A 14,819-nucleotide genomic window follows, 5' to 3' on the forward strand; every position below is an offset into this window, starting at 1 on the left:
TGTCAGATATATTTGGAGTTTTGGAATTTACTCAATGTATATTCACCTAACGAAGAAGATCAAAAATTTATGCAAGATATTATTTTGAAGATAGCAGACACACAAGGGAACATACTAATAGGAGGGGATTTCAACCTTAATTTGGATTTAAACATGGATAAAACTGGGAAAAAAATTAACAGAAAGATCAAAGTAACCAAATTTATAATTAAATCGATGCAAGAAATGCAACTTTTGGATATATGGAGGAAACAACACCCAAAGGAAAAGGAATATTCATATTATTCGGGTAGACATAAAACATACTCAAGAATAGACCTATTCCTGTTATCAGCTCGCATGCAAGACAGAGTTAGAAAAACAGAACATAAAGCTAGAATATTATCGGACCACTCACCCCTGATATTGACAATAGAATAAGAGGACATCCCTCCAAGAATGTATAGATGGAGATTAAACTCCATGCTACTTAAAAGGCAGGATTTTAGAGAATTCATTGAAAGACAAATTAAAATGTACTTTGAAATAAATACGGAATCAGTGAAAGATAAGTTTATACTATGGGACGCAATGAAAGCATTCATCAGAGGGCAAATAATAAGTTATGTAACCAAGATGAAGAAGGACTACAATCAGGAAACAGAGCAGTTGGAAAGGGAAATAGCAAATATAGAAAAAGAATTAGCAATGAAGGAAGACACAACTAAAAGAAGAGAATTGGCAGATAAAAAAATGAAATATGAAACACTACAAACATATAAGGTGGAGAAGAACATAATGAAGACAAAACAGAAATATTATGAACTAGGAGAAAAAACGCACAAAATTCTAGCATGGCAGCTTAAGACAGAACAAACTAAGAGAATGGTATTGGCATCAAGGAAAAAAGACAAACAAATCACGGAGATTAATGAAAACATCTGAGAATTCTACGAACAATTATACCAAACTGAAAACTAAGGGAAAGAAGACAAAATAGATTAATTTTTAACTAAAATTGAACTAGCGAAATTACAAATAGAGGAACAAAATAAATTAACAGAACCATTTGAAATAGTAGAAATACAAGAGATAATAAAAAAACTACCGAATAATAAACACCAGGAGAGGATGGATTCCCAATAGAATTCTATAAAACATTTAAAGATTTATTAATTCCTCCCCTCCTGGAAGTAATCAACCAGATTGATAAAACACAAAGCTTACCAGATTCATGCAAAACAGCAATAATTACAGTAATACCAAAGACAGGGAAAGATCCACTCGCACCAGCGTCATATAGACCAATATCTTTACTTAACACAGATTATAAGATAATAGCTAAACTATTAGCAAACAGATTAGCCGACTATGTACCAAAAATAGTAAATCTAGACCAAACTGGATTTATTAAAAAAAGACGAACAACAGACAATATTTGTAAATTTATTAACTTAATTCATGCAGTAGGAAGAAATAAAGCTCCAACAGTAGCGGTTGCTTTAGACACAGAGAAGGCCTTTGACAGAATAGAATGGAATTATTTATTCAAAGTACTACAAAAATTCAGTTTACCAGAGAAATATATGAATTGGATTAAAGCATTATATAAGGGGCCATTGGCGAAAGTGACAGTAAATGGATATATATCAAAACAATTTAACTTAAGCAGATCAACAAGGCAGGGATGCCCACTATCGCCCTTATTGTTCGCGTTAGCCATAGAACCACTAGCAGAACTGATAAGAACAGAAAATAAAATAAAAGGGATAAAAATAAAAGACAAGGAATATAAAATCAGTTTATTTCCAGATGACGTTATAGTATACTTAACAGAACCAGAAATATCAATAAAAGAATAACATAAGAAACTGAAGGAATATGGAGAAGTGTCAGGATACAAGATTAACGCAAACAAAAGTGAAGCAATGCCAATGAATAATGCGGATTTCTCAAAATTTAAGAAAGAATCACAATTCAGATGGCAAATGCAAGCAATACGATACCTAGGTATACAAATAAATAAAAACCTCGGCCATCTATATAAACTCAATTATTATCCACTAATGAAAAAATTACAGGACGACTTAGAGCATTGGAAAGACTTACCACTAACGCTAATAGGAAGGATTATCTATATTAAAATGAACATTTTCCCAAGGATACAATACCTATTTCAGGCATTGCCAATACACTTGACGGAGAAATTCTGTTAATTTATCTAATGCTATCCTCGGTTTCCTCCCTTTCCATAAAAATTTCCTTATTATTTTCTTTAACTCCTTGAAGAAAATAACAAGGAAATTTTTATGGAAAGGGAGGAAACCAAGGATAGCACTAGATAAATTAACAGAATGGTATAAACAAGGAGGCTTACAACTGCCAAACTTTAAAAATTATTATAGAGCCACACAATTAAGATACCTATCAGATTTTTATCAAACAAGGGAAAAGCCAGATTGGACTAGATTAGAACTAGATAAAATAGGGGAGAAGATACCCAAACATATATTATATAAATGGGATGAAAAATTGGTACAACATAGGAATTCTCCAGTATTACATCATCTGCTCAATATTTGGAAGATGATTCATGTAGAAAGGAATAAAACAAATTACCAACTACCAAAACTAATACTGACGCAAAATCAGCTAATCCCTTTTACAATAGATAACCTTTCCTTTAGAGAATGGGAGAAAAAAGGGATCAAAAGAATAGAAAATTGCTTTTCAGGAAATAAATTATTATCCTTTGAACAAATGAAGGATAAATATAATATAACTCACGATACAGTGTTGGCATACTACCAACTGAAATCCTACTTGAAGGACAAATTGGGAAGCAGTCTGAGGTTACCAGAGGGAAGTAATTTTGAATATGTGATTACAGACACAATGATAATCAAAAAATTTATAACAAACATGTATATTAAACTACAAGAAAAGGAGAATGAGGAAACAAATGGTAAAACTAAACAAAAATGGGAACAAGATCTAAACATAAAGATAAAGAAGGAAACATGGGAGAAGTTATGCTCAGGAACTATGAGAAATACAATAAATACGAGGTTACGTATGATACAGTATAACTGGATACACAGGCTATATATTACACCTCAAAAGTTAAATAAATGGGACCCAACAGTAACTGACAGGTTTTCGCTGTAAAAAGGAAATGGGAACAACAATTCATGCAATCTGGACATGTGAGAAAGTGGAAAAATTTTGGGAAGATCTAAACCAGATATTAAATAAAATCACAAAAAGCAATATACCAAAAAACCCAGAGATCTTCCTCCTAAGTAACATAAAAAACAAAGAATTTGGACTTGATTTGGATGGTGCACAAAAAAGATTTGTTAGGATAGCCCTAGCTGTAGCAAAAAAATGTATTATGTCAGCCTGGAAATTAGAAGATAACTTGAGAATGCAACAATGGTATATAGAAATGAATAAATGTATTCCATTAGAAAAAATAACATATAATTTAAGAAATAATATTACAATATTTGAACAAATATGGGAGCCATACATGAAACACAATAGAGAAAACCTACCTGGGACATCTACCACCTAAAATGACAGAAAGAGAAGAGAATGAAAAGAATTGACTCAGTGGAATTTCTTTATTTTTATTGAGTGACAACATTGTTTGACGGGTTTAATGTATCTTAGATTCTGAACTTTAAATGAATGGGAGGGGAGGTAGGAAGGGTGGGATGGGAAGAGGGAGGTGGGGGGAGAAAACGACACTGTATATATTTGAAAAGGAAAATGTATGTATCTTGATCAATGTGGTTTATAGTGTGAAAAATAAAAAATTTAAAAAAAAAGAGAATGGAGTTTGCTGGTCTGGGATATGTATCGTAGCCACTTAACAGAACACTAAAAGTAGATTAGCACTACATAATAGTTACATGGTGGTTATCCCAGGTGGTTTGATGTCTATATTGCAACCTCTCGATGTCTGCTTGAACAAGTCATTCAAAGACCATATGTACAAGGGATGGAATATATGGTTGTCGAGTGCAAAAAATGTCATTTACAAAAGGCAGGGCATTGCATGCTGTGTTTCTTCTTTGGCTTGGCTTCGCGGACGAAGATTTATGGAGGGGGTAAAAGTCCACGTCAGCTGCAGGCTCGTTTGTGGCTGACAAGTCCGATGCGGGACAGGCAGACACGGTTGCAGCGGCTGCAGGGGAAAATTGGTTGGTTGGGGTTGGGTGTTGGGTTTTTCCTCCTTTGCCTTTTGTCAGTGAGGTGGGCTCTACGGTCTTCTTCAAAGGAGGTTGCTGCCCGCCAAACTGTGAGGCGCCAAGATGCAGGGTTTGAGGCGATATCAGCCCTCTGGCGGTGGTCAATGTGGCAGGCACCAAGAGATTTCTTTAGGCAGTCCTTGTACCTTTTCTTTGGTGCACCTCTGTCACGGTGGCCAGTGGAGAGCTCGCCATATAACACAATCTTGGGAAGGCGATGGTCCTCCATTCTGGAGACGTGACCCACCCAGCGCAGCTGGATCTTCAGCAGCGTGGACTCGATGCTGTCGACCTCTGCCATCTCGAGTACTTCGACGTTAGGGATGAAAGCGCTCCAATGGATGTTGAGGATGGAGCGGAGACAACGCTGATGGAAGCGTTCTAGGAGCCGTAGGTGATGCCGGTAGAGGACCCATGATTCAGAGCCGAACAGGAGTGTGGGTATGACAACGGCTCTGTATACGCTTATCTTTGTGAGGTTTTTCAGTTGGTTGTTTTTCCAGACTCTTTTGTGTAGTCTTCCAAAGGCGCTATTTGCCTTGGCGAGTCTGTTGTCTATCTCATTGTCGATCCTTGCATCTGATGAAATGGTGCAGCCGAGATAGGTAAGCTGGTTGACCGTTTTGAGTTTTGTGTGCCCGATGGAGATGTGGGGGGGCTGGTAGTCATGGTGGGGAGCTGGCTGATGGAGGACCTCAGTTTTCTCCAGGCTGACTTCCAGGCCAAACACTTTGGCAGTTTCCGCAAAGCAGGACGTCAAGCGCTGAAGAGCTGGCTCTGAATGGGCAACTAAATCGGCATCGTCTGCAAAGAGTAGTTCACGGACAAGTTGCTCTTGTGTCTTGGTGTGAGCTTGCAGGCGCCTCAGATTGAAGAGACTGCCATCCGTGCGGTACCGGATGTAAACAGCGTCTTCATTGTTGGGGTCTTTCATGGCTTGGTTCAGCATCATGCTGAAGAAGACTGAAAAGAGGGTTGGTGCGAGAACACAGCCTTGCTTCACGCCATTGTTAATGGAGAAGGGTTCAGAGAGCTCATTGCTGTATCTGACCCCCAAAGTTCCTCAACATGATTATCCAACTGCACGAAAACCAACAAGGCATGCTGTGTAACTTTGTGCTTAAAGCATAGGACAAAGTTAATGTAGAGAATGTGATAAAATCATTTAAAAATGTCAGTAACTCTTGTGCAATTGATGGCACGGAAGATGATTTATTGTGGAACACTGACAATGAAGCTGAAACTGCCTTATCAGATACAGCCTGGGACCCATTTGATGACTGTTTAAACAGTGAGAGTAGGGATGTGCTTGCAGCTATCTTTACTTCAGACAATGATAGCAAGAATGATTTTGAAGGGCTCTAAATGTGTTGTTGTTTTCAGTCAATGATAGCGACTTTGAAGGGTTTTATTGTGTTGTTGTTTTCAATAAAAATCTGTCGCAGTCGAGTTATTTTTTTGGACTTTCAAAGGTTGACTTAAATGCCGGATCAGCATTTTGAGCTGAATTTAATGTCTCAAAAGGGTATCCGGGATACCCCCATTTTTTGTTAAAGTGTTTCTTTGGGGGTTTCATGACTTGACTTATCGGTGATTTGCCCATCCCTAACTGCCTTTGCAAAGGTGGTGATGAGCTACCTTCCTGAACCACTACAGTTCTTGAGGTTTAGGAATACCCACAATGCTGTGTCAGAGTAAGTTCCAGGATTTTAACCCAGCTATAGTGAAGGAACTGCAATACATTTCCATGTCAGGACAGTGCATGGCTTGGAGAGCAATTTCCAAGCTTGGAGGCAAATGGGAACACCGTGGTGGCATTCCCATGATTTTTCTGACCTTGTCCTTCAAGCTGGTAGGTTTTTAATTTAAATTTGATATATAACACTGTTACAGGCCAATTCAGCCCTACAAGTCTGTGCCGCCCAAATTACACTTCATCAAACTACACCCCAATGCGTTTTTGTAGAGTGGTAGGAACTGGAGCCCCTGGAGAAAACCCACAAAGACACAGGAGAATGTACAAACTCCTTAAAGTCAGCACGTTGTGGGTTTGTAAAGTGATGTTAGTACTCATTGTTCAACATTTTACACTTATTCAGATTTTAATGCAAGATTACCTTATGAGGCTACTTCATAGGGTAGCTAAAAGACAAACACATTGCTAATGGATCTAGTGTAGAAGCTAGATTAAGCAGAACAGCAGACATAAATCCATGAAGAATATTAATAAAACATAATTCAGTAGTTTGAAGATCCCCAGTGAGATAAGCACTGGGGAAAAATGCAACATCAAAATACCATAATGGGATTTGAATTCACGTCTGAGGATTTTTAGTAAAGGCCTCTAAATAACTTGTGCAATATCTGGTCACCACCACCACCACCATCATATCAACTGAACAGAGTTGGGTGATAAACAGATGGACTGCAAAATATATTGAAATAAATTCAGGGAGCCTTTTATATTTATTGGAGTCTTGTCAGATCCTCACTTTAACAGCCTATTCAAAAGATCTAAATGCGATTGCAGTTGTCCTTGATCACAATCTTATACAATTCTACTGAAACAAAGGAAAAGCCTACCAACAAACAAGAATAGCTTACTCGTATTTGTGGAGAAAATGTGTTTGCATTCAAATGGAAGGATTGGAAATAACTGCACAAACAACTTCAATCTAAGAGTAAACATTCAGAATACAGCCAGGCTTGATTCCACATCACTCCACAATCAATGCACAATTCAGGATGGCATAACACTGGAAGTAAAATTAAGAACAGGAATGAAAAATAGCTCAGCATATAATTAAGAACAGAACCACTGAGTTCCCATATCTGAGGATAGCTATAAATAAAACACTGAAATCAACAATAGGAAGAAAGGAATCAAACCAAAAATCATAAAGTTTCACCAACATTTTGAAGTGATTCTGTAAATCTTGATACCATTATCACATAACATAACAATTACAGCACGGAAACAGGCCATTAGGCCCTTCTAGTCCGCACCGAACCAAACACTCCTCTCTAGTCCCACCTACCTGCACAATGACCATAACCCTCCACCTTCTTCTCATCCATATACATGTCCAGCTTTTTCTTAAATAATAAAATTGACTCTGCCGCCACTATTTCTCCCGGAAGCTCGATCCACACCTCTACCACTCTCTGAGTAAAGAAGTTCCCCCTCATGTTCCCTCTAAACCTCTGCCCCTTAACTCTTAACTTATGTCCTCTTGTTTCAATCTCTCCTACTCTTAACGGAAATAGTCTATCCGCATCCACTCTGTCTATCCCTTTCATAATCTTAAATACCTCTATCAAATCCCCTCTCAACCTTCTATGCTCCAAAGAATAAAGACCTAATCTGCCCAATCTCTCCCTGTACTCTAGATGCTTAAACCCAGAAGTACTCTCTACATTGCTGGTCACATACTGTCAGGCTATCCAACATTGTGAAGAAAGGCAACACAGGATCTAACAAAGAACAGATAAACTGCCCAGATTGAATAGCTTATCATTGTTTACCATGAACAGAAAATCCCAGGAGAGATATGTTCTCAAATATTCATTTGAACCTCCATAATGTGTAAATTTATTAAATTTCTGAACCAAGATATATTGGAATCCTTAGAGAGATTCTGAATTAATACATACAAGCACCAAATATGTCAGACTTGGAAGACATTAGAGAGACATTGAAAGAAAACATTAATTGGAATGGCCATATTTTCATTTGGACCTGCACTTTCTATGGCCATGTGGAAGGAAAACTAAGCAACACCAACACAAAATTACACCAGGAGACATATGTACAAAGTGAATGGAGGAAAGTTTAGGTGAGACATCAGGGATAGTTTTTAAAAAAAGAGTTGTGGGTGCCTGGAATAGTGTTGGAGGCATTTAAGAGAATCTTAGGCATGTGGATTAAAGAAAAATAGAGGGTTACAAGGTAGGAAAGGTAAAGTAGGGATAACATTGAGGGCCAAAGGGCCTGTACTGTGCTGTAGTGTTCTATGTTCTAAAATTATCCTTTTGAGACCAGGGTTCAATTTCAGTATATATTAATAGCACTGAGGAGTTGAATGAGATATTAAGTTAGTCTCAACTGATATCATTGTCATCTAAAAACAAGCTCCTCCAGTAAATTTTAACATCACTTCCACAAATTCTTCATTCTTCCAACAGGCCACTGCCCTTTTGCCCTACTATTAAATTCTGTGCAGCTACTATTTTTTGATCAATTATCAGTTATATACCTGACAAATGACTAGTACTGTGCCTCACGGAGCAGAGCTTTTACCATTGTTGTCATCTATATCAATGATCTAGAATGATAATGGAGTAAATTGGATCCACAAGTTTGCAGATGACACAAAGATTGGAGATATTGTGGCCAGCAAGAACGGCTTTCAAAGCTTCCAGAGGGTTCTGGATGAGCTGGAAAAATGGGCTGAAAATGGTAGATGGAATTTAATGCAGACAAGTGGGAAATATTACATTTTAGAAGGACAAAACAAGGGAGGGTATACATGGTAAACGGTAGGGCATTGATGAGTGCAGTAGTGCAGAGGAAGGTGAGAATACAAATACATAATTCCCTGAAAGTGGTGTCATAAGTGGATAGGGTTGTAAAGAGAGCTTTTAGCATACTGGCCTTCATAAATCAAAGTACCGAGTAGAGGAATGGGTTGTTATGCTAAAGATGTGCAAGACATTTGTGAGTGAAACATGAAAATCTGCAGATGCTGCAATTGTAAAAATGCACGGTAGAAGAAAACCAGTTCCTCCAGCATTTTGGTGTGTTTTTAAGACATTAGTGAGGTCAAATTTGCTATATTGTGTGCAGTTTTGGTCATCTAACTACAGGGAAAATGTCAATAAAATTAAAAGGGTACAGAAAGATTTACTTGATGTTACCGAAACTTCAGGATCTGAGTTACGGGGAATGGTTGAACAGGTTAGGACTTTATTCCCTGGATGAGGGGAGATTTGATAGAGGTTTACAAAGTTATGAGGAGCATAGACAGAGTAAATGCAGCTTGGCGTTTTTCACTGAGGATAGGTGAGATACAAATCAGAGGACATGGGTTAAGGTTGAAAGGGCCAAAGTTTAGGGAGAACATTAGGAGAAACTTCGCACAGAAAAGTAGTGGGAGTGTGGAACAATCAGCCATCTGAAGCAGAGAACGCACGCTCAATTTTAACATTTAAGAAACATTAGGACATGTACATTTATAAGGGTATGGAGGGATATGGACTGGGTGTGTCTGCATGGACTAGAAGGGCTGAATGGCCAATTTCTGTACTGTAATGTTCTATGGTTCTAAATACAGTACTTGCTTTGGCACTTACCTGGATTACCTTGTCTACTTTAAGGTCTTCTAAGGATGGATACAAAGACATGTTTAACTAAATCCAAAAGCCTTGAGAGAGAAAAAAAGAGAAGTTTGGTTCAGTATACAATCTTGTAATTTAAAATATTTAGCAATCTTTCCATTGCATGTACAAATACATACTTCAAAATTGTGCAGAAACAGCCTTTTTTCAGTACTGAAACAGTACTGTTTTCTGATTGAAGAGATTATTGCAGCAAATACGCTATACTTTTGTCCATTTAAGATGGAAATTAAAAAGAGAGGCAATGGTTATAAGGCTTAGTTCAGAGTAACCTTACTAGCAAATTAGAAAATATTAAGTGTGCTGTTGCAATACCACTTTCTACCATTGTACAAATTCTTGGCTTTACCATGACAAGCAACCAACTATAATTCAGCAATATATTAAATGAAAATACATTTATAATTCACTGATTCTCCACCTGTTAATCCAAAGCACATCACAAAACCCAAATACAATTTGAAACATTTGCTGCCATTTACTAAAATCCCTGGAATTAATAATGTATCCAGGTAGAATACAGACATTCCCTCTAACCAACCTACTTACCTACAATAATTCAATTCCAAATGCAGATGGTAGGACTAGAAGTACAATTTCTTCATTACACTTTTTATCTGCAGAACCATGTTCTTAAAAGCAAATAGAGAAGAGATGTGCAAATTCTACAACCAATAATCACATAGCTTTCATTAATTTGATTGTCAAACAAGTTATTCCAGCTTTCTGGTCATTTGTTATCTTGTTCTTTTATTGCATTGTAAGGTGTGTTATATTCATGAAAAAATATTAATTCACAATGAGTGATATTAATGCAAGTTGAACCAGCAAATTTCAGATATATTGTCCAAGTACATACAGAACATCACATACAACCTTAAGATTCTTTCTCCTGCAGGCAAAATTTGGAGACAGCTTTAGCTAAAAATTGCACTTGAAAAAAAAAATCAATAACAGGATGTGCACAATTGAGTTTGCTTTGCAATTTTTTAATGTTGTGTATGCACTCACACAATCAAGACTTGGAGATGTGATGCTTTCTCATTCTTTACTTCTATTAGACTAACGTGGATACTGACACACAGGGTTATAAATATATATATATATATATGTGTATATATATATATATATATATATATATACACACACACATATATATATATATATATGCACACACACACATATATATATATATATAGGGAAGGGCGACATCATGACATGGTGGGCTTATACCCAACACTCTGTTCCCCCACGCAGTAAATGCTACCGAGCCCCTTCGAACTAATAAGATTACATCGGGCCCAGGACCAGAATTAGAATAAATCTCATGAGTAATTATAATTATAAAAGGGAAAGTATTTAATAATAAACAGGGCAAATAGTCCTTAAAGCATTCAGGTGGTCTTCTTTCTCTTTCGGATCACATTGGCGTGGTTTCCTGTGCTGGTTTTTGCTTCGGACCTGTAGTCAGGTCGACGACGACTGTCCAGCACTAGAATTTTTGTAAGATTACTCCTACCACCCATGGGTCTTTATATTGTCTATAATCTTGAATCAGAACTCTCTTGCCCACTTCCAATGGGGTTTGTCGATGCTGTTTTTTGCAAATTGGAGACCCAGATCTGGATGAACCATGGACAGTCCGGTCCGCAGGTTGCGGCCAAACATTAGTTCTGCTGGGATGAGTTTTGTGGTAGAATGTGGCGTGTTTCTGTATCCCAATATGAAATCTGCAAGGAGGCATTTAGAAGTTTCATGGCTTTCATTGCTCTTTTGAATTAGTACTTGGGTGATAGGGTGCAGACAAAATATGTCTGATATTGTTGAAATTTTTAAGAATGCTCTGATGTAAATTGAACCCCATTGTCCATAACTAATTCATGAGGCTATCCGTAAGTGGTAAAGATAGCTCGTAAACAGTCAATCATGGGATCTGCTTTGGTATTTTTCAGCTGTGAAACTACTGGCCATTTGGAGTGCGTGTCCACAGCTATTAGGAAAGTCTCACCCATGAATGGTCCAACGAGTCTACATGAATCAAATGTCATTGTTTGGGTGGCCATTTCCATGGGTTAGCTTCAGCTTGCAGCATTTTTGGCTGCATTGACTGACATACTTTGCATTCTCTTACTGTTGTTTCAATATCTCTGTCGATGGAAGGCCATCAGTCATGCATCCGGGCCAGTGCCTTCATTCATACCATTCCCGAATGGTTGTGGCACAGTTCTGTTAACATTTGGCTGGAATAATTGTACAGGTACCACAGTAAATATCCTTCTTTGACCAATAGTTCATGGCGGCGTGTGTGGTAAGGTTTTAGATCTTCTGGAATTACTTCAGATTCGGGCTGCATAAGGATCTTGCTTAATGTTGCCTCTTTTCAGGTTTCCTTTCTGATCATCTGGGCTGTAATGGGCAGTTGTTTTTTTTTAAATTTTTTATTTTTCACACCATAAATCACATTAGCCATGATATACACTATTTCTTTTTCACACATATACAGTGACTTTTTCTCCCCCCCATCCCTCCTCCCAAGCCACCCCCCACCCCCCCCTCTCATCCATTTTAGGTATACAATTTAGGTTGCATTAAGCCAGTCAGACAATGTTGTCATTCAACAAAAATACACCAGAAATTCTACTGAGTCCATTCTTTTCTTTCCTTCTCCTTCCATCAACTTAGGTAATGTTTGTCCCCGGTAGGTTTTCGCTATTGTATTTAATGTAAGGCTCCCATACTTGTTCGAATATTTCAATATTATTTCTTAACCTATATGTTATTTTTTCTAATGGAATACATTTATTCATTTAAATTTAGTAGTTTCTTCCTTTTAATTTGGTTATGTATTCCATTAATATTTAAAGTCATATAGTTCAGCGTAGCCATTTTATATTTTGTTTATCTTCTCTTTCCGTTTTTCCATCATTACCTTTCCTCCTTTTCCATTTCTGTTTTCTTATTTTCAACTCTTTATAAGACAACATTCCTACAACATCCAACATTTTCCTTATTCTCCTATTTCTATCTTCTTTATCCCCAATCTCCCCTTCCCCTCCTGAGTTGTCCTTTATCCCTTGTCGGACAACCACATCTCCCCTCTCCATTTGGATTTGCGAATCCACTCGCAAGCGTCAACCCCCCACCCAGCCCCCCCCAGAAAAGATTTCACTTTTCATATGTCACAAAGGTCACTCTTTTAATTCCCTCCTTATTCTCTCTATTCCATTACCTTCCCTTATTAATTCTTGTCTATACTATCTATATTTTCCTCTAAGTACAGATACATTCACGTATGCACATTGTCTCTATTCACTCTTATACCTCTTTACCTGCATACATATCAATCGTGATCATTTTTACTCTCATTACCCGTCTTCATCCCTCAGTCTATTTTTGTCTTTACCCACATACATATCAATCGTGATCATTTTTACTCTCATTACCCGTCTTCATCCCTCAGTCTATTTTTGTAATTGTTCTGCAAATTTTCGTGCTTCTTCTGGATCCGAGAATAGTCTGTTTTGTTGTCCTGGAATAAATATTTTCAATACCGCTGGATGATTTAGTATAAATTTATACCCTTTCTTCCATAAAATCGCCTTTGCTGTATTGAACTCTTTTCTCTTCTTTAGGAGTTCAAAACTTATATCTGGATAAATGAAGATTTTTTGCCCTTTATACTCCAGTGGTTTGTTGCCCTCTCTTACTTTTTCCATTGTCTTCTCCAGTACCTTTTCTCTTGTAGTATATCTTAGGAATTTTACTACAATAGATCTTGGTTTTTGTTGTGGTTGTGGTTTAGAGGCCAATACTCTATGTGCCCTTTCTATTTCCATTTCTTGCTGTAGTTCTGGACATCCTAGGGTCCTAGGGATCCACTCTTTTATAAACTCCCTCATATTCTTGCCTTCTTCATCTTCCTTAAGGCCCACTATCTTTATGTTATTTCTTCTGTTATAATTTTCCATTTATCTATTTTTTGAGCTAGTAGTTCTTGTGTCTCTTTAGTTTTTTTATTAGATTCCTCCAATTTCTTTTTTAAGTTCTCTACCTCCATTTCTGCTGCTACTGCCCGCTCTTCCATCTTGTCCATTTTCTTTCCCATTTCTGTTAAGGTCATATCTATTTTATTCATTTTCTCTTCTGTGTTGTTTATTCTTTTTCTTAAATCATTAAATTCCTGTGTTTGCCATTCTTTAAATGACTCCATGTATCCTTTAATAAGAGAAAGTACCTCCTTTATCTTGCCTTTCTTTTCTTCTTCTATTTCACTGTACTCTTCCACTTCCTCTTCTTCTTCCTCTGGGTTGGCCATCTGTTGTTTCTTTGTTGCCCTTTCCTTCTCTTCTTTCTTGTTTCTATTGTCTTTTGTGGTCTCTTCTTGCTGCAGGTGTTCTGCAGCTGTCGTTGCCGGCTGTGGAGATCGACTCCCCAGCTGGTCCCCCCTCCCGTCGGTGTGTTTTTTTTCATGCGCGGTTGCGCACTTTTACTCGGCTCAGCGAGCCATTTTTGTAGTCCATTATTTACCAACCTGAGGGAGCGGGTTTCTCTCTCCGCAGCAGGCCTCTTCGAACAGGTAAGGCCTTCACCTTTTTCTTCCGTTGTCTTCTCTTCCTCTCTTCTTACCGTTGCTTTCGATTTTTCTTTTTTTGTCGCCATCTTCTTTCCACCTTTATACTCACTTTTCTGTAACTTTTATTTCTGTGCCTTTGTGTTTTCCTTTGTTTTTCCCGACTTTTCTGGAGAGGGCTGGAGTTCACTGTCCGGCCACTACTCCATCACGTGACTCCTATCGTAATGGGCAGTTGTTGATGTTGTTCTTGGTTGACGGCTGCTGCTTAAGCTGTCCATTTAATAATTTCTTCTCATTATTCTGCATCGGGTAGCGGCATGCGTGATAAGGCATCTGCATGGCTGTTGAGTGTTTCTGGTTTATGTTTTAGATCATAGTTATATGCCATTAGTATCATGGCCCATCTCTGAATTCTGGCCACAGCTAATACTGGTATACCTTTATGTGACCCCAGGATTAAACTAAGAGGCTTGTTGTCTTTGATGAGGGTGATTTTTTTCTGTAAAGATATTGTTGGAATTATTGCCAATCTTTCTTTTTCTAGTTGGGCGTAATTGCATTCGCTTGTGGTTAATGTTCGCGAAGCATAAGCTACTGGTTACTCACCTTTTTCT

General features: G+C 37.7%; 1 protein-coding gene across 2 annotated transcripts in view; it reads right to left on the reverse strand.

The window, feature by feature from the left end:
- Positions 1 to 14,819, reverse strand: part of sdcbp (syndecan binding protein (syntenin)) — a 38,749-nt gene that overhangs the window by 19,713 nt on the left and 4,217 nt on the right. Inside the window, exons 2-3 of one of the 2 annotated variants that reach the window (XM_069921439.1) lie at positions 10,182 to 10,264; positions 9,588 to 9,658 (exon numbers count right to left, since the gene is read on the reverse strand). In XM_069921439.1, the coding sequence (XP_069777540.1) occupies positions 9,588 to 9,638 (51 nt within the window). In that variant the 5' untranslated portion in view covers positions 9,639 to 9,658; positions 10,182 to 10,264. The remainder of the gene's footprint in view (positions 1 to 9,587; positions 9,659 to 10,181; positions 10,265 to 14,819) is intronic. The other variant, XM_069921438.1, reaches the window with a different exon arrangement.

Source organism: Narcine bancroftii, chromosome 2, assembly GCF_036971445.1.
Source record: "Narcine bancroftii isolate sNarBan1 chromosome 2, sNarBan1.hap1, whole genome shotgun sequence".
NCBI classification, from domain to species: domain Eukaryota; kingdom Metazoa; phylum Chordata; class Chondrichthyes; order Torpediniformes; family Narcinidae; genus Narcine; species Narcine bancroftii.